General features: G+C 44.8%; 2 protein-coding genes across 2 annotated transcripts; both read left to right on the top strand.

Annotated features, from left to right (window-relative positions):
- The first annotated feature begins 339 nt into the window (after positions 1–339).
- LOC133920633 (dynamin-related protein 5A-like) lies at positions 340–4,799 on the top strand. Its single transcript, XM_062365238.1, has 8 exons — positions 340–814; positions 940–1,131; positions 1,220–1,426; positions 1,544–1,972; positions 2,076–2,303; positions 2,387–2,582; positions 3,088–3,748; positions 4,292–4,799. Exons 1-8 carry the CDS (start codon positions 431–433, stop codon positions 4,476–4,478), a joined length of 2,484 nt encoding a protein of 827 aa, XP_062221222.1. The 5' UTR covers positions 340–430; the 3' UTR covers positions 4,479–4,799.
- Positions 4,800–17,181: 12,382 nt separating this feature from the next.
- LOC133920622 (VQ motif-containing protein 4-like) lies at positions 17,182–18,237 on the top strand. Its single transcript, XM_062365229.1, has one exon. It carries the CDS (start codon positions 17,377–17,379, stop codon positions 18,088–18,090), a length of 714 nt encoding a protein of 237 aa, XP_062221213.1. The 5' UTR covers positions 17,182–17,376; the 3' UTR covers positions 18,091–18,237.
- The last annotated feature ends 2,545 nt before the right edge of the window (positions 18,238–20,782 follow it).

Genomic DNA, 20,782 nt, shown 5'->3' with positions numbered 1-20,782 from the left:
TTAAGTACTATATAGTGTATTTATGCAAAATAAATATCATGTTAACACTTGTTTTTTTATTTCAATCTCATGCAACGTATACTCATACGGGCAACCAAACATAATCTTTTCTCAGCCAGGCTGAGCATATACAGCCAACCAAACAGATCCTACTGCATCTTCACAACTTATCTCAACTCAACCTGTATGAACTCATACAAGTTAAACTGAAGGTATACGGACAATCAAACAGGCTCTAAGAGATATGAATGTGTTCTACTCACTCCTGATCAATCCTATGGCTGTGAAGCCCAAGCTATCTAATCAACGGGCTGCTGGGCTGGAAATGTCCGTGACCCAGCCCATCTCTTCTTGGATATAACGGCGTCGCCGAACGGCTCCCAAGTCCCGTCCCATCCCTCCCCGCATTTCGAATTCAAACTCGAACCCCATGGCGGCCAGCGCCCTCTCGTCGCCGGCGGCGGGCCGGACGCCGAACCACAAGTCGGCGGCGCCGTCCCCATCTCCATCCCCATCCACCCGCAGGGCTGCCGCGGACGCCGCGACGGCGGCTGCGGCGGCGGCGGCCGCGGACTCGAAGGCGCGGTTCGAGGCGTACAACCGGCTGCAGGCGGCTGCGGTGGCGTTCGGCGAGAAGCTCCCCATACCGGAGATCGTGGCGATTGGCGGCCAGTCAGACGGGAAGAGCTCTCTCCTGGAGGCCCTCCTCGGCTTCCGCTTCAACGTCCGCGAGGTCGAGATGGGCACCCGCCGCCCCCTCGTCCTCCAGATGGTCCACGACCCCACCGCTCTCGAACCCAGATGCCGCTTCCAGGTGCGTGTGCTTCACTTCCAGTCCTATGGTTTCACCCGTTGTCTCTCTCCCAGGTCGAGTCTAGTAATTAGTGGTGAACTCGACGAGCGGTTGACTGATGTGGGTTGTTGTGCGGCGCGTGGCAGGAGGAGGATTCGGAGGAGTACGGGAACCCGATGGTGCTGGCCACGGCGATCGCCGACCTCATCAAGCAGCGCACCGAGTCGCATCTCAGGAAGATCCAGGCCGCGGTCTCATCGAAACCCATCGTCATGAGGGCCGAGTACGCCCACTGCCCCAACCTCACCATCATCGACACCCCAGGTTTCGTGCTTAAGGTACAGAGGTGAACTTGAGACTTCTCAGTTCTCACGCCTCAGTGATGGTGTTGGTCAGCTGTCTGATGGTATTTTCTGTTTGCTGCAGTCTAAGAGAGGTGAGCCAGAGAGCACGCCGGGTGAGATCCGGTCAATGGTGAAGTCACTGGCGAGCCCACCCCACCGCCTCGTTCTGTTCCTCCAGCAGAGCAGCGTCGAGTGGTGCTCGTCGGTTTGGCTGGACACGCTTAGAGAGATTGATCCCACTTTCAGGCGCACGATGATAGTGATCTCCAAATTCGACAACCGCCTCAAGGTATGCCTGCAGAACAATCAGCAATCTGGCACATAAGGTTGACTTGTGTTTTCAATGATAATAAGATATGGGAGCGGTATTGTGTCTTATGATGTCATTGTTCTTGATCATTTGAAGGAATTTACGGAGCGGTGGGAGGTCGATTCCTTCTTGAGTGCAAGCGGCTACCTTGGGGATAACATCCACCCGTTCTTCGTGGCTCTTCCAAAGGACCGTGGAACAATTTCCAATGAGGAGTTCCGGAGGCAGATCTGTCAGGTTGATATTGATGTGCTGCGTCACTTGCGAGATGCTGTGAAAGGGGGTTTTAATGAAGAGAAATATGGACCATACATTGGGTTCAGCTGCCTCAGGAAGTATCTCGAATCTGAACTTCAGAAGAGGTACAAAGAAGCAGCTCCAGCCACCCTGGCATTGTTAGAGCAGCGGTGCAGTGAAGTATCAATGGACCTAACGAGACTAGACTCCAAACTACAAGCAACGTCTGATGTCTCTCAGCTCCGGAGATCAGCAATGCTTCATGCTGCTTCTATTTGCACCCATTTGGTATTACAAACAAGATACAATCCGTCTTACTTAACATTATCTTCTAATGCTGCTGGAAATTGATGAAGTAGAACTAATTGACATTTCTTTTGTGTATCAATAGCGTGCATTACTTGACGGAGCAGCTGATCCAGCTCCGGAGATATGGGGGAAAACCACGGATGAGGAACAAATGCATAGTGGTATTGGCAGCTGGCCTGGCATAAACATGCCTGTAAAACCTGCCAACTCCACTCTTAAGCTGTATGGTGGGGCAGCTTTTGAGAGAGTATTGCATGAATTCCGTTGCGCAACATACTCAATGGAGTGCCCACAAGTGTCAAGGGAGAAGGTACTTTTATTTGGAACTATATATAGTTATATACACAAAATTTTAGGGGAAATTAGCTGAAATTGTGATACTGATGTCACTAGGTTGCGAACATACTACTTGCTCATGCTGGAAGAGGTGGAAGTAGTGGGTTGACTGATGCAGCAGCTGAGATAGCTCGTGCAGCTGCACGATCATGGCTTGCTCCTCTTATTGATACTGCATGTGATCGGCTTGCATTTGTCCTACAAAGTCTGTTTGACCTCGCTATGGAGCGCAACCGCAATAAGAACTCACAATGTAAGAGTTTGATTTTGTTCTGCTGGAGTTCATCTTCCTTACTATATTTACATGGGTACCATGTCGTTCATCATGAAGCTGATTGTCGCCGTCTTTAGAAATAAGTTCATTGTGCTGTGTATTATGACCAAACACAACTATGTAAGCTTTTGTTTGCTAAACTTGTTTGTTAAGAAAAAGGTGTGGATTGCATTTTTCTGGACCAAAGATATAAAGTTAGTCATATGCATTTCAACTTCAGATAATGCACGTTTTTGTTATGATTAATGATCAATGTTTCCATATTAGCATCGGCATTTACTGGCGAGTTACTTGTTTTATTGCATTTTTTACTATGGGTCAGTTGCGTATATGTATATATATTACTGTTTTCAAGCTTTAAGCTACCACGGCATCAGGTCCTGTCAGTTTTTATATTGTCAGCACTCAGTGGTCCTGTCATCCATACTACTTTCACCATTTGCTAAATGCTTTTTATTCTTATCCCCTTTTTTTGGCATAGCAGATCATCAAAATGTTGAAGATATGGATGGCTATGTTGGCTTTCTTGCTGCTCTCCGGTGCTCATATTATAAGTTTGTCAAAGAATTGTCCAAGCAATGCAAGCAGATAGTGCGACATCACCTTGACTCAGTTACGAGCCCCTACTCCCATATTTGCTATGAGAACGACTTTCTTAGTGGTATTGGATCCATAGGAAACTCCATGAATAGGTTTAACCACTTCCCTGGAGTTGCATCCTTTGATCTATCAGACAGCGGATCAGCACTAGAGGAAGCTCAGGAGAACGTGCCTCCAAACGATCAGCAGCATATGACACCAGCTACTAAAGGAAATGAATCAAAAGAGGTTCTCAGAGAAAGCCAGCTAACAGTACCTGAGACACCTTCGCCTGATCTGCCAACTGATTTACATGGTGGTAAGAAGAAAGATAATGGGATCCCAAATGATGGTGGACCAAGGAAAAGACATGCAAGAATGGCAGCATATACAAACAAGAATCACCACAACAACAGCATCATTGGTGCTGATGACATGGGCTCGAAATCAGGGTCATCATACTCCACCATATGCGCAATATCTGCTCAATATTTTGCCAAAATGCGAGAAATCCTGATTGAAAGGAATGTTCCCTCTGCATTGAACTCTGGATTCTTAACACCATGGTATGTTCATACTGATTATTATGTCAGACTTGTTCCTCTTTCTGCCTGTTCAATTAGTGTTTACTATAACATACAAACTGAAATTGACGTTTTCACCTAGCTGACCACATCCACCGATACTCACTTCCAGATCACTTGTCATTGAACTTGTAACTGATTTTGTGTAGCTGAACACATGCTCATATTCAACAAGTGTAACCACTAAGGAACTAACAGATCGCATGTGCATCAAGCAACTTATGGTCAATAGAAATTCTTATTCTACTGTCGACCATGAAAACTGTACATTTTCACTGTTTTTGGCTACTAAATAGTTCGATTTGCAAGGTTGAGCTGTCTGATTCATTCAACTTATGGTCAATATTAGATGTGCACTGTTTGAATCAATTTTCTGTATAGCTGCTAGCACATCTAGTAGGTCTGTAGGTGGGCAGGTGGCTGTCCAATATGAGGATGCTGGGCAGGTGGCTGTCCTTTTTAATGTGTAAGCCTGTCCAATACGTTTGAAGTTCCTGACGTGTTTCTTCCACTGGTGAAATGCAGCCGTGAAAGGTTGTTTCTGGCGCTTGGCTTCGAGTTATTCGCTGTGAACGATGAAAAGTTCATGGACATGTTTGTGGCGCCTGGTGCAGTTGATGCTATCCAGAATGAGCGCCAGTCTCTTCTAAAACGTCAAAAGATTTTGCTGTCCTGCTTAAACGAGTTCAAGAACATCTCCCGGACCCTGTAACGAAAATCTTTCCTGTGCTTCTCCTCAGACACAAGCTATTTTTTTTCTGTAACGAATATCTTGCAGCGGAGTCCGGGATGGTTTTATTGCAGCTGCACATTCTTCTTTAGCCCCATTTTCATGTATCTTTCTTAGCACAAGCTATTTTTTTTTTGTGTCAAATTCCATATTGACAAGCTCTGTACCACTATACGTTTGTTCAGCTTCAACATTGATGTTCTTGGGTATGCTCGACAATCTTACGGTGCGGCACTATTGACATTGCCGTCTTAACTGTGCCTTCTTTTATTATTTGTACATTAAGCATATGTGGTCTGCTTCGATTGTTTCTTTATTAATTGGTGGTTAGTTTTGTGTGAGTGCACCATTATACCGATTCAACACAATTTTTTTTATGCCCCGATTCAACAGAGTTGGCCTCTGAGATGAACTGACAAGGCAGGGTGTTCAGATATGCGCCTAATGAATATACCGGACCATTGTTGGTTGCAGTTGATGACTCCCTGTTTCTATCTATCTGGCCATATCGTTCAACTGTCATACTGTCATCTGCATGAAAAACAGCCGAGATCAGGCAACATCTTCAGCTTTCGTTCCCATTTCCCTGTCATGCTTCCCACTTTCCTCCCTTTGTTTAGAACTGTTTTCTCTTGTATATCAAGGCTACGTTTTATGAGATACTTCCTTCATTATAGCGATATTTTGTCGGGTATTTGAATGAATGATATGTCGTGTTGCTTTCCAGTAGTTCGTTTTGGACTCACTGGTAAGCGTATTCTGGTTCCATTTGGTAGAAAGGACATGCCTACTTTATCCACTTTGCGCCGAGAAAGTGTTTGGCAAGCCTCTGGGACTGTGTTGAACCCAGTCAGGTTTGCACATCGCGTTCATGTCTCATATCGCGTTGTAACTCATCAATCTCAGGCGCCCAACCACTCCGTTGATTTAACTAGTTGGTTTGTTTATGGGTTTGGCCCTGTGCTTTGTCATTTCCCTTTGAATCAAGCCATGCAAATAAATCTCTGCACTGATGCGAAATACCACTCTAGAAGGTCATGTAGCTTCCGGAAGGAATGTCTTGGGCATCGAGCAAGTGGCCTTACTCCTTACATGGTGCTTTGTTGTGAGTCAATGGATGGTGACGTGTCCTATTCCGCCATATTCGCAAGGCGTGGGATTCAGATGGCTCGACCCGGCCCTGCCTGTCTACCACACGGAGCTGCAGCAGATGCCTGCCATGTTGCTATCACGCCACGTTTTGACAATTGCCATTTAGTCTATCTCAGCTCCCAAAATGCTACCACTTTGTGCTGTGTTTTCCGTGACCATATCTTGTTTAAGCAGCCTCATCTCTCTTTCAGGCTCCAACTGTGTCTGACAGGGGGGGAAGCGAGGTGATGGTCAGTCTTGGCTGCAACTGTGGACAGACAGAGAGAAAGAGAGCATCACTAAAGACAGGAATTGGTGCTGGATTTCTCCACCATTTCGCAGGCACCAGATCCAGATGGACATCTCGTGATCGATCCCGTCCTCCACTTGGGTGGTCCATGCGGGGGTGCAGACGTGAAGTGCGAGGAATGGAACCGGAGGACCAGGGGAGTCAGCAGATCAACTGTTGGATGCTTGCCAGGCTGCTCTGAAAAGCGGCGGCCCATGTTACTCCACTACACTCTACAGAGTGTATGGACATATATTTGGTGGCTGTTCGGAGGGGAAAAAAAATTCAATCAGAGTCATAATGGCACTAGCACTGCGTAGATCTCTCTTCTCTCTCTCCAAAACGGAAAGTAAAGTGACAGCAGGTGTGGTCCGGAGCAATGGCCTTGTCATGGTCACTGTTGGATGTGGAATTGGCCGGGATGTGGCTGCACACTTTGATTGCTGGTCAAAGAAGATTTACTGGCCCCAAATGTAGAAATGCGAGAGCTAACACCTGGCTTTCGCCTCCTAATCCTACCGGAGACAAACGAGATACAGTACACCACATGGACTTCACTCGCCAGGAGTGAATGGAAAATACTCTACCGCTAACTGTGATGAGGTGATCTCTGGTGTACTGACAAAGAAGAAAAGCGTGCTCCAACCGAGAGATGGATGCAGAAGGAAATATGCTGAGCAATTTACATGCAACCACACTGACAAACAGTCACTTGGAATCAACCTACAATTGGCAGACGCGGTACCTGTCACGGCATTTCCGTGTGAGCACACTCCCACCGATTCACACTCCATGCTGACATGCATTCCGAAATCAGAGAACGATGAGGTCCACAAGGAGCCGCTCGCCAGACGCCACACGCCAGGCGACCGAACTGCATGATTGGAACGGGCGGTAGGCCAAGCGGAGCCACATGGACCGAGGCTGAAGTGCACTCTAAGGCCAAGGCCAAGACCACGGGTGCGCAAATTGTAATGGAGTGTTTGACCGGTGTTCTTCGCTGGCACCTCTCGTTGGCGGCGGACAATGATTAGCTCGGCGAATGCCCTTGGCGCCGTGCCGAGCCGGCTCCAGCACGGGGGAGGACGATCGCGTCGGACGGTGCGCGCGCGGCAGCTCGGCAATGGGCGCCGCGCAGGGGCGCACTGCCTTTCATCTCCTGCTCCCGTGTGTCCGCCACGCAACGTGCCACCACTGGCCGCGCTGGCAGTGTGGGTGCGGCTGAACACGCGCGCCGGGTCACCCGTTTTGCGAGCTTTTTTAGGCGAAAAGAACGGGAGATTTGGGACGTCTCGGTGGAATGCATCGAGAGATTGATTAGCGGTAGTGTACTCGAGGGTAAAAATCTAAAAATAAACGACAGATATAACCGTATTTACTAAAATAAATAATATATTAGTGTAATTATAAATCTAACATATGAATTCGGTACCTCAAATATAAAAAAATCGATTCAGGTATCTGAAGTACCGAAAACTCCTGTATTCGACACCTGAAGTATTAAATATAGTACCGTATTCGGCACCTCAGGTGCCAAAAACTCCATATAGATGCTGAATACAGGCCGGCTCTGCTCACACCGTGTCGGTCGGTACTTTCGGTGCGATAGGTCACGTCGTTTTGCTTTTGCGGCCTTTTTAAATGAGCGCGCTACCGTGTTTCCCTATAAAATATGAGTGCGCTGTTGTATTCATTGTAAGGAGCCGCAGCGCGACCAGAGAGCAAACGAGCAACGTGAGCAAGGGAGGAGAGGAGAAGCGGCAGCACATCGCATGGAGAGGAGAAGCGGCGCGAGGTGAGGAGTAGCAACAGCACGATGAAAGGAGAATCGGCCGAGATGAAAAGGAGCAATAGCACGAGTTACAATAAGTACTTAAATTATGTATTAATTAGTACTCGTAACAATAATAGTAATTAGAGTAAGTATATTATTTAATCTGTTCAATTACATTTGTATAATTATTTATTTAGTTTGATTATATGAATTTGATTATTTTCTTAGTTAGTGTAATAATAATTAGTGTGAATTCGTATAATAGTAATTATTTGCTTAGTCAGAGTAAGTAGATTGTATAATAGTAATTAGCGTGAATTTAATTAGTCAATGTAATTAGATTATTTAATTATTTTAATAACATTATGAAAGGTGGTGACACTTTGTGCTAGTGGTGGAATAGGGTGATGGCCTAATGCATGTATGCTCTTTATAGATGGAAGTAGGGTATCAATGCAATAAGAGAAAATGGAGAAAAAGAAAGGAAAAAGAAAGGGTAAAGGATAAAAAATAATTTTTAGGAAGATTTAAAAAAATTGGATTGGAGAGAAAGATTTGATAAAAATCACAATGTACCAAAAATTATCAAATTGAATTTTTTAATTAATAGTTGTGTGCGACTGTTTAATTAATATTTTAATTCAATCTATTAAAATAGTGGTGCACACAAGAACTCTTACCCTTAGGTAAAGAAAAGAAGCAGCTATAAAGTCAAATAGAACAATATTTTTAGTGTCTTCTACTCATCGTAGACTAGTTCCTTTCTCTCTTCCGCTCACTCGGCATAAAACAAATCTATGAATATGATAATAGTGCATTGTTAAATGTTCTAAAATTTTGCTAGAAATTATAGGTATAGTAGTATTCACCGTAAAATGGAGATGATCACCCAGGTTGAAAGCGGCTTGCTGATGCTTATGACTTCTGAAAGAGTAAATGTGGTGTAAAGAAATATAGCAAAACTAGCTTTCAAAATATTTTTGAAGTCAATTTATGATGAGATTGAATATTCGGTCAATATAACTTTCATGTTAGTTTAATTAATATTTTAATTCAATTTTAAATATTTTATTTCATTTGAATTCAATATTAATGATTTAATTAGCATTGTTAATTACTTAAATATTTAGCATTGTTAAGTATAGTACTATTTAATTTGCATTATTAATTTATTTATTATTTATCCAGAAGCATAATTAGTTGTGTATCATACACATCTAAGTAGTTATTTTATTAGATGTACTTTGTTTAGCAAATACGATATGACTTTTTATATTTATTATGGAGAATATCCCGTAGTTATGCACAAGAAGCTCATAATAATTCAGAACTGCCAGCATATAGAGAGTTCGGTTGATGTATCTAATGACCTGGATGGTCTGAAATAACATGTTATGAGCTTTTTGCATGTGAACCAGCAATCTCATATTGTTGTCCCAGAGGGTGTGCGGCCACGGTTTATTCCAAATAACTCGATCGTTGTTCATACGTTATTCGAGATAGAAAGGAATAACACATAAGCTTTGTACTCACGTAAGGTATTGAAGGAGAACTTTGATATGGGGTGTATGTAAACATAGTATCACGACTAGTGCAAGATGATGCAGTGACTACCGTGGAAGGATCAGGCTAGCAGATGATGCATGAAGAGATTTAAGGGCATGTCGGGAAGGGCAGTTCTAGTAGAGGAAACTAGAGTGGACCCTTCTAAGGTAGATACAGGATGCATGGATGATGAAGCCGGTGGTAGCGAGGATGAAGAAGTTGCTAACAATGATGATCTGATGTCTGCAATCTAGTACTTTTGTGGTGTTTGGTTGCTAAATTGTGTCGTCATTGAGTGTAACACCTTATTTAACTGGGGATACTGGAACAACAACATACAAGTCGGGCAACAGTTTTGTAACAAGGGGAGATCACCCACTTTATTAGCAACTATACTGTAATGACAATAAGGAATCACAAGTGCGTTCGATCTAACTCTACGAAGTATGAGGTCAGATGTATCAAGCACCTGAATTGTCCTTACTTCGTACGAGCACCTATACCGAAATATAAGAACTATTTTGCGATCAGTAGACACATCCCACATACATGCAATGAAGAGACTTTTAGGAATGTGAACCACGCCGTTGAAGCTTGTTATTCACCTATTTATTGAACCATGAAGCCTATAATATATTCTTATATGTGATTTTTAATTGCCATGATAATTTGCTACTAACTCAATATATGTATTGGATAGCTTTTGCAGTTGCTTCTGTTGCGAGCCCGAAGTGTCCACACGATTAAGGAGTTAGACCCTCGATTCCATGAGCCACTCGCATGGGCAGGACTATACCTTTCGCTCTCATAATGGCCAGAGCTCCCATGGCAGATGGTGGCAGGATACCTTTCCCATCAATTGAGGAGTCACTGCTCACATGTCTCATTGACTGGTGGCTTCCTGAGACGTGCACATTCCACTTTTCTTTTAGAGAGATGGCCGTAACATTGAGGGACATAGCCATGCTTATTGGGCTGCCAATCAAGGGCGCCCTGTTAGTAGTTTCACGATCAGTAAAGGAGCAGTGGAAGGGTTACATTGAGGGCAGCTAACTATTTGTTATGTAATGCTTTCAAATATTGTAGTGCTATTTAAGCTTCATTGACCATCTACATATTGTAGGTTTGGTATGCAATATGACAAGAAAGATGTTGGTCTCTCCATGTCCTGGATTCATAGGCTACTATAGTTCAATCCATGCCAACCGGATGCGGACGAGGTTACATTTTTACAGCACTATGAGGTGTACTTGTACATCCAGCTGGGAGGCATCATGTTGTGCAACAGGGCAGACGATTATGTCGTCTCCCATATTGTATGGTTAGCGAGTTAGCTCACATCACATCCTTATGAGCCGATATCTTACAGTTGGGGATCTACTGTGCTGGCTGCCACATACAGAGGATTGTGTGATGTAACCCAGCGATCAAAGAAAAGGAGTTCAGTTACAGGCTGCCTACACCTATGGAGCTAAGAGTACCTCCCAATTTGTCGGCCTTGGGTGCTCAAGAGCTACTGTCCAGTCCTCGTATCCGATGACATTGCAGATAACATGAGGCCTACGATGGGGTATCATCGCATAATATTATTGGTGTGACTCAGACTTATAGATGATCAAATGTTTCTTATTGTACATGAACAACATGGAAGCATATTCTCCTGAGCATGTATAGAGGCAGTTTAGGTACCAACAGGTGGTGCCAGTACCTCTCCCATGAGACGCCGGTCAGGTGCACGAGTAAGTGTGTTATCGTAGATAGTAATAGTACCTTTGGTGATCCATGTTAATAAATTATAACTATTTCATTCACGTACATAAGGAGCGCACAGTGGGGGAAGCAAAGGCATGCAGGACTGGGAATCAATGAATGTCGAGCACATACAGAGGTGGACGGAGTCAACCACGGTGGATGTCATCATTCCTGCTGGACAATACGACGATGTCATGTATTAGGAGTATCTTTTGTAGTACCATCTGCGCACACGTGCCACCTTACTCAGCGAACTTATAGAGTCGGGCCCCAGACCCTTTCCCGAGGATTGTGCCCACCTTCTTCATGTTGTGGTAATTGTTGCGATAACGATTTTTATTGGTTAAACCTCTATATTACTGACATGTCTCTCATCTTATACAAACCGAAGAGGCATATGACATGCATATGTAGGCAGAGCAAGCTTTTGGGGGAAGCAAGCGGGTCATCAACGTGGAGGAATCGGAAACCTCTCAGTGACTACATGAGGATGAGAGGGTCTCGCTTTCTGTCTGCTATATGTGGTCTAGCTAGTTATGCCCCGTGTTATAGGGGGTATAACCTACTAGTCGTGGAACCGTCCTGGGCCTCACACAGTAGGCGCTCGTCCAGTACCTGTGACGAACCCGTTCTGGCACAGTTGCGAGAGGCATCTTCTGCTTCGGAGCATCACGAGGAGTACGTAGGCTCCTGGCTCGATCAATGTACTTTGGGTTCACATGTCCTAGAGTGGACACAACCTTCTCAAGCTACACTAATACCTCCACCTACAACATCGACTCGTCACGAAGACATCATTGACTGCACGCAGCAGTCGCCTGACTGGAGTGGCACACATGATTTTCACTGGGCTTCTGTAATACAGGCCGCCGACTTCACCGAGCTCCTCAGCACACAATACCCTCAATATCCTGATGCCCCTGGGGGTTCACAATGGTACTAACAGTACGAGCCTTCAACACACCGGACTCCATCGGAGCATATTCTAGGGGCGTCCACACTACCGCATGAGGATCATTCTTCATGGTACATACAAGGTAGAGTTAGCGGGGCGGGATACACATTCGGTAGGGGTTCCACAGGGTAGGACATTAATGATGATGAGCAATGGAATACGAGGCAGGGGATATCGCATGCCGCTGGGATGAGGGCCACACACCCACCAGATGTGTACACTCTTGGGGATTGCGTGCGGTGTCATCGTTGTTGAGTCACTAGTGTAGTTGTTCGGTGCACTTGTATTTGTTAACGACACATGTATTATTGATTTTATTGTCATAGTCATTCCTATTATGTATTATTCATTGTATTGTAAATTTAATTATTTTCAATTTATGTAATGTTTGTTAAATAATTATGGCACACAATTTATGTAATGTTTCAAATAATTGTGATATTTAATACTTATTTAATATTTCTTAAATAATCAAGGATTCGTGCTTTACTACAAAGCCATAACGTTGCAGTGAAGGATCAGTAAATCTATGGCAGAATCTTCGAGTACAGACTTTCCATGGACACCTACAATGATCCATATAGCACTTAATGCCTCATTGCAGGTTGTGCGTGAAGGGAAGGATGATCCCTTCTAGGAAAGCAACTTAATCCAAGCCGTAGCCAAATTGCATGCAAGACTCTTCTATTCTGCGTTAACCACTCTACTCCAACATATAACCACCGAGGACAGTAGAGCCCTCTTGCACAAGCAGGGTCAAACGTATATCAGGGTGTGCGAACTAGCCGACCATCCTTCTGTTCTAGGTTTCTCTATGAGGTGAAGAACGATAGTGATGTTACCTGACCAACATGCATCCCACATTCAGATTTGTAATTTCATATGTGCTCACCCTACCTATATTTTTTCCATTGATTCGAATACTCCTATTTTGCATTGGGCGTTCTCGAAAGACGCACGATTGATTAACAAAGACATCACAAACTTCTTGGTGATGTATATGCTCTTCGACGGGAGTGTCATGTCTGGTTCGCGTAGAAGATGATGACGGTCAGCTAACCTAAGGGGTATAAGGGCACCCTCTACTTCTCATCAGAAAATGATGATAACGATGAGGATGATGATTTCATGCCCGTAATGCCTTGACATTCCACCAGCAATACAGGAGAAGGTTCAATAATCACTGCAATAGGATGTTCACGAACAAACATCGAGATGTCGTACAACCGATAAGGAAATAGGACGTGCTACTACCGTGATAGCTCAAGATAACGACAACAACGACGATTTTATGCCAAAACAACCCCTCCCTCTGAGGCCTCTATCTCCCGAGAACATTGATGACCCTAAAAATGATTATGGATTTACTAGTACCTATCCTTATAACTTCTCATTACCATCTCAGAGACGATAACCATCTTACCCTGATAGCATTGACTGGCACAACTGACATTCTTCCGCTAATTTGCATCGCCACTTTCCTCCGCCACCTTGAGATGATCTTGGTATTCAACATCTATACACTATGAACTATGCAAATGGCGGGCATGACTATTTTATTTTTTTACGAACTATTTGTGAATTATTTATCTAATCAATGTGATGGTAAGTTTATTATATTAACGTACTATCCAAGCACAATTCTTTCCAACATATGAAAGGTATTTGTGAACTCAGTCTTTAAACACGCCAATGTATCACCAGCACCTATACTACAGGGGCGCCCTCTACTACTCATCCAGAAAATGACGAGGACGACGAGGATGATGATTTCATGCCCTTAATGTGCACCAGAAGCGGTGGGTCGACATGAGCATGCGGTGGAGGACAGAAGCATACGAATGTCGGGAGTACGAGCAACAGAGAAAGAACTATGCTCAAGTGTCAGGAGGAGGAGCGTAAGAGTAAGACAGCCAAGGAGCATGCCGCGGCTGAGGCATGTGAAGCAGAGAGGGAAAGAAAGCGAGAGATGGCTCATCGCGCTAAAGCGGAGGGCCCAGATGCCCTATGAAAGGGCAAATATCCTATGTGCACTCAGTAGAGAGCATTTATTGTAACCTGGTCTATTTTCATTCCCTAAGGCATATTTAATTTAGCAGCGACATGCTATTAAATTAGTCTTTAGGCATACCGTACATGCCAACGTTTATGCCAATGTTTGTTATTGTCATCTCTTTATGGTTAGAGTCCATTCGTGCAACGTCGAAAAACTCCATATTACATGTAATGTTTATCAACATATGTGATGTTTATACTGGGTTATATGATATTCGTACTTCACAACTATTATTGTTCGGCAAATTAGATTTTGTATCCTCCCGACGTTACTTCCCTAAAAAGTTACCTGCACAAATACATTAAATGAATAATAAAATGTCGATAAAATTACATTAAAACAAATTTACACACACTCACTCATCCAGTTTCATTCTTTATTTATTCGCTCGTGCCCTAATAAAACTAAATTGTGCTAGAAAACCAGCCCGCTCGTATTTTATAGCGAAACACGACAGCGCGTGGGTTAAAAAAGCACAAAAACGAAACAATAAGACACGATGCGACCAGGTGCACCAAAAGCACCGACCCGACGCGATGTGAGCAGCTGGCTTGTATTCGGCACCTACGGTTCCAAATATGATACTATTCACCATATTTGGCACCTAATACATGGAGTTTTCAGTACATGAGGTGCCAAATACGGTGAATAGTATCGTGTTAGGCACCTCAAGTGTCGAATACAAGAGTTTTTGGTGCCTTAGGTCCCGAAATCGATTTTTAGATATTTGAGGTACCAAATACATATGCTAGATTTTCAAATACACTGATATATTGTATATTTTGGCACATACGGTGACATTTGTTGTCTATTTTTGAATTTTTACCCCATGAATGTGATTCTGTTTCCACAATGATCCCATAATTTGTTCGTAATGACATAAAATATATATATTAATACATAAAAAGCTTCAGATGTGTTTAGCAGAGCTCAGAGATAGTGAAATCAATGGAAGCTCTGTTAAACAATAGTTTGTAGTTTTTAGCACTCAGAGTGATTCTGTGAGAGAGATTACTAAACCAAACTAGTTGTTGGGATTTTAAAAAAGAAATCAGCTTCCCTTGATTCACTTCCCATATAGAATCACTTTTTTTTATAGAGTTCATCATATAAAAATCCCTAGAGAATCACTTTTAGTCACAAAACCTTTTTTTCTTTCCAAAGAGTCACTTCCTCAGAAAATTTGAATCAAGAGGAGATATATCAAACAAGCCAAAAAAAAGCCCCAGTAGAGAGGCATAACGAAAAACATGTCTTCAAATTTAAACATAGAAAGTAAGGATTTTAATTTTAATTTTTATTTTTCAATACTTGAAAAAAAACATGATTATTTTAAAATATTGCACATCTAGACTACATGTTTCGCGGATTCGAAACTTGTGTTAAAAGTTTTATAACTTGAATGAACAATTACGGATGTGCCAGCATACCATCATATATGAATTAAATAAATACACAAATTTGAAATACGTGGAAACGTCACTTTATTTATTCATCGTAGAATTACAAAGTACAATTTAACATGTCTCATACTACACTAAATACATCTGACTAAATAAACACAATGCATGAAATATGGAGTGACAGAGCCTTGTGAGCCTTTAGAAAAAGATATCCGGCCTTATAATGCGGATCCTATAATAAAGTCTAAAAAAGTGTACAACCTGGTCGGTCGCTAACAAAGAAGTTCCAACCTCGTTAACCGCAGAAGAGGTAAAGTCCCAATCTTGTCGGTCAAAAAAAAAAAACAAATGAAAAAACTTCTGAGTGGTACACCGGCCTTGACAGAACATGGAGCTCGGTGCTTCTTACAACACAAGGCCTGAGCTCAAGCGTCTACGGCAGGATGGTGGCACTGTCAGAGGCTTGGCCAGCAAGGGCAGCGTGGCACAAGGCCATGCGGTCTTCAGTGTATGGCGAAGACAGGAGCGCTAGCAGCAGCTCGGTGGCGGGCACAGCGGCGATGGCACATGACGTGGCCAGGCACAAGGCCATGTGCGGTCTTCAGTCTATGGCGACGGCAGGAGCGCGAGCAGCAGCTCGTCGGCGGGCGCAGCCGCGCTGGCACATGGCCCGCTCGTCGGCGGGCGCAGCATGTATCAGCCGGGCTCGAGGCCACGGCCAGCAGGGCCTGCGAAGCGGCACAGGAGGGGCGCTCGGTGGCCAAGAACTCGGCGGCCAGGACTTGGCCGGTCGGCAGCAGGGCCTTGCCCGTTTCTTCCCCTGCGCTGCGGGTGATGACATCTCCGGCCGGGGCGCAATCACGTCGGTCCGGACAGCAGCGGCGGCGTCGCTAACCTTTATCATCTGCTCGTGGCGGCAGGGCCTTAGACCAGGCCCTCTCGATGGGCAGCGGCGAGCAGCAGCATCGACTGCGGCGGGCTTCAGTCGGCACCACGATGTTAATGAGGTGGTGGTCGACGGCGTGGCGTTGACGTAGTGGGCGATCAATGGCTGCAACAGAGCTTCGGCTTGATGATCGAAGAGCTCCTCGGCAGCGCTTGGCGGCAACCAAAACTGGAGGGCAGCAGAACCTCAGCCGGAGAAGAACAAGTTTCCACCGCAAAATGGCATCGTTGTGAAAACGTGAACACCAAAGATGAGTGTAAAACACAGAAACTATGAGGTTCAGTCCACAAGGTTACCGCTCCTGCTTCCCCACCACCACACTACCCAACACAGCCGAGCACTAAAAAAGAGGAAAAAGACAGAGAAAACTAGAGGGAAAAAATAGAAAAAAGAAAAGCAGCGCAGAGCAGGAGAAAGAAACAGACTTTAGAGCGACCACAATGTGTACAAAAAGTTAAATGCACTCTTGTTGTGGATAAGATACATTGTGAAAGTCGATAATAGCAAAAACATTCTTGGGTCCGAAGTAGGTTTATTGCCTAATTATAAGGAATAAAATAATCGAGTAATATCTCCGCTCGGTGTTATTGTCTGAGATGTGCCCCTGTGCGACCGTGAAACAAGAGAGAAGTCCAGTGCGACCGTGAAAAGAGAGAGAAGGGAGGGGAAAGTTGGGAAGATTGATTTTTTAATCAAAACATGGGCTCCAATTTAATACCATCATATTGTGTGAATTACAATAATAAATAACCATTTTATGCAGAATCTACCTTACTACTAACCAGATAGTATATATTGCTCATGCCAAAAACAGTAGTATACATTACCGGGAGACTGAGAGAAAAAGAGATGGAGTAGGAGAGAGCATCCGTCCAAAATCTCACTCACCACCAGCAACGCGCCTCTAACTCATCCCCTTTCCTCTGTTCTTAACCTCCCCACCCTCTTCCTCCACTCAAATCCTCTTCTTCTTCCTCCTCTCTCCTCCCCCCTCCTCAACGACGCCGAAACTCAGGAAACCCACACTCAATGGAGGTTTCGACCAAGCAGCTTCTCCCCATGCCTCATCAGCAGGACAACAACTCCCCTTCGTCTTCCACATCTTCTTCGTCCTCGTCCTCCACCTCCCCGTCTCACCCTCAACACCGTACCCAACCGCACAACCTCCCACCGTCCCCCAGGCCCGTCCCCCGCACCATCGACACCACTCCCTTCCCCACCACCTTCGTCCAGGCCGACACGTCCTCCTTCAAGCAGGTCGTCCAGATGCTCACCGGCGCCGAGCAGCCCACCAAGCACGACTCAACAACGACAGCAACCGCGGGCAACAGCGGTAACGCCGGGACCTGTGGTGGCCAGCCGGCAAGCGGGTCGTGCCGGCCAAAGAAGCCGTCTTTCAAGCTGTACGAGCGGCGGAGCAGCCTCAAGAACCTCAAGATGATCGCGCCGCTGGCGATGGGCCCGCCGCCGTCGCCGCGAAGGGTCGCCACGCCGGAGATCCTCTCACCGAGCGTGCTGGACTTCCCGTCCCTCAAGCTCAGCCCAGTGACGCCGCTCACCGGCGACCCCTTCAACCGCTCGCCGGCGTCGTCATATTCCGAGGAGGCCGAGCGCGCGGCCATCGCCGAGAGGGGGTTCTTCCTCCACCCCTCCCCGAGGGCCGCCGAGCCGCCATGCCTTCTCCCGCTCTTCCCCGTCACCTCGCCCAAGATGGCCCCCTCCGCGGCGGCGCCGTCAGAGTGAGCCAAGATCCCGCCTTTGATCGTGCGCGCCTCTACTATGAAATTAGTAACATGCAACGAACTACTACCAGCGCTGCTACTCCTCTCGCCATACTGCACTTTCTTCACAGTTCATCTAGTTTTGTAAGGTGTTTGCTGTTGTTCTTGATCGTTGTTTCTGTAATTTTTGCTCCCTTCTTGAAACGAAGAACGGAGTTTTTTTTTCTTCTTTTCGGAGCCGCGATAGATTGTACAATCCGAGCCTAGACTCCGGGCTCGATTTCTTGATCGCTCGCGGATCCTCCGAAATGAAATGATGGATCAATCAATCAATTAATTAAGCTTGATTTTGAGATTGCTGTGCCTAGGCCGTTTCCTAATTCTCACCGGTTTACCGTTGTACTCTGATATCAGTTCTCTTTGCCCTTTTTCATCGTTTCCTCTTTGGTTTGATTCCTCCTGAACCCAGGCCACTGTTGGTGCGTCAGCGCTCATAAATACGGTTTTTGTAATTTTGCGGATACATGCAAAATCTGAAGCCACAGTATTCTGGTCAAAATCCGGTGCACCAGTAACCCTTGCAATACACGCTCACGTCTTAACATGAGGTACTAGCAGATGCAGACAACAGGAGTGTCTTTCCTCCTGCAGAAGTTCAGACCTCAGGCTTTCCTGACAAGCTCTGCGTCTGTCAGTCCTATATTTCCGAGAAGTTCTCCAGCAGACCAATGCCAGGTCGGAGCTTGGATCATCTGCAGCGGAGCAACGACTGCGCCAGGGCCACCGCATGGGTCCTTTCTGCAACTGATTGTTGTTCATCGAACAGTTAGCAGTCCAGCTCGGATGACCGGTCGAGACGACGAGGGGCCTGCTATTTGCGTCGCCGTAGCGACTCACAAAACTACAAACGGAGCAGAGTCACCGTGAAGGCTCCCATTTGGTGGCCAGTGGAGACCAGTTAGGCAGCTGCAAACTAAAGCCTTTTGGAATGCAGGATTACGAAAACATAAGAATAAAAAGAACGTCCTAGCACATTGAATATATAGAATGAAAAAAACACAAAAAATTGCAAGAATAACCATTTAGATGGAGCGCAAGAAAAACCTAAGAATCAGATGAGAGAGATACATTAGAATTTTTCATGATATTAGACTGTTATATTCCTTCAAAATTCTTATGAAAGAAGTTATTTTATAAAATTTTCATAGAAATTTGACAAACCAATTTCTTTGTTCCAAAAGACCCTTATAGGAAAATTTTCTAAGGATTGAAATCCTCCAAAATTCGTACGAATCCTCCAAAATTTGTATGAAAATTTTACAATCAAAAGGAGGCCCAAGTCGTGGAACGGAAGGGAGCTCAGCACTAGCAGCGTGTTAGGAATCTGCATCTTTCCGATTTTCTTAGGCGTATTTGGTTGTTCGTATCAGAGGCATCCTCATTCTACTTGAGCGTATATTTTTGCGAAGGAGATCGTTTGGTTGCTTGCATATATTGTTTCTTCTTGCATCCATAAATACGATTATTTTTCGGTTGGAGTCTAATTCGGTAGATATGTTTGAAGCTTATCTGCAGAGTTTGGCTTGTGGATGTATTGCATCTACAACCGGTCCACCATTTGTTACTCTCAGGTATAAAATATTTTATTTGTTCATATTGGTAACTAAACATTTTCAGATATTCATTGCATTCGCAGGTGTAGAGTCATTATATTTGTCTACACATATAACTAAATATTTTTCTATTTAAAATTACTACATTCACTCAGTATACTTCTAGTCATTCAGAATATACATTTTAATTTTATAAAAACCTATATGAACAAACAAACACACATATGCCCCGCGCTCCGCCCGGGCGTGCGTGCCGTTGGGTTGGCCCGTGATCCGACCGCGAGTCGTGTGGCGGGGGACGTTGCCGTGGGGCATTCGGCACGGGAGCACAGCCAGATTCGCCGTGTCCCCACCCGTGGGGTACAGGGGTCGCAGCCTCGCATGCTCGCAGCAGTTGGCAGACGACCGGTTCAAGCGCGTCGCCATGAGCCTGTGGCCTCCAGCTCGTGGCTCACGATCGGGCCAAGACTAGTTTGGTTCGGTGCGCGTCATGGCTTGTTTCGTTTCACGGTTGAGACCACAGCGGAGGGCGAGCGCTCTGTGTTTGTGCGCTCGTGCTTGAATTCTACTACGTATGTGCCGTTTGTTTTGGTTGTAACACGAGACGAGTTCACTGTTGGATAGTTCAGTTATCAGTAGCTAGTTTACGTATGTGCCGTCTGTTTAGACCAACTCCAGCACAGTCTGTTTCTAACACTACAGAGCAAGTGGCACGATGTTTTGGACGCCGGCTAGCCACAAATACCCATAAGTAGAGTCGGTTTTCACCTCTATATTGATAGAGCTACGGCAAAATGAGGAGGGATGAATGGCAAATTTGTGGACGGAAGAGAATGACCGCAACACTATTGACAGTGGATGGATGTGCGTATGAAAAGATAAGAAAAAGGAATATAAAATAAAAATAGAGTAGTTTGTAGATGAAAAATAAAAAATATTATAATAATATTAAAGAAAACTATAATAATATTATAAGAGATAGAATTTTAAAGTAGTTATTAGAGATTTATGTGGTGATTTTGCTGCTCCCTTCTCTCCCTGGCCTGGATAAGCTTCGGCGTTTGGGAAAGGCAGCAGCTTATGTTGGACCATGTTGGATCT

This window comes from Phragmites australis, chromosome 1 (genome assembly GCF_958298935.1).
Source record: "Phragmites australis chromosome 1, lpPhrAust1.1, whole genome shotgun sequence".
NCBI lineage: Eukaryota > Viridiplantae > Streptophyta > Magnoliopsida > Poales > Poaceae > Phragmites > Phragmites australis.
This window is presented reverse-complemented; position numbering and strand designations above follow the sequence as displayed.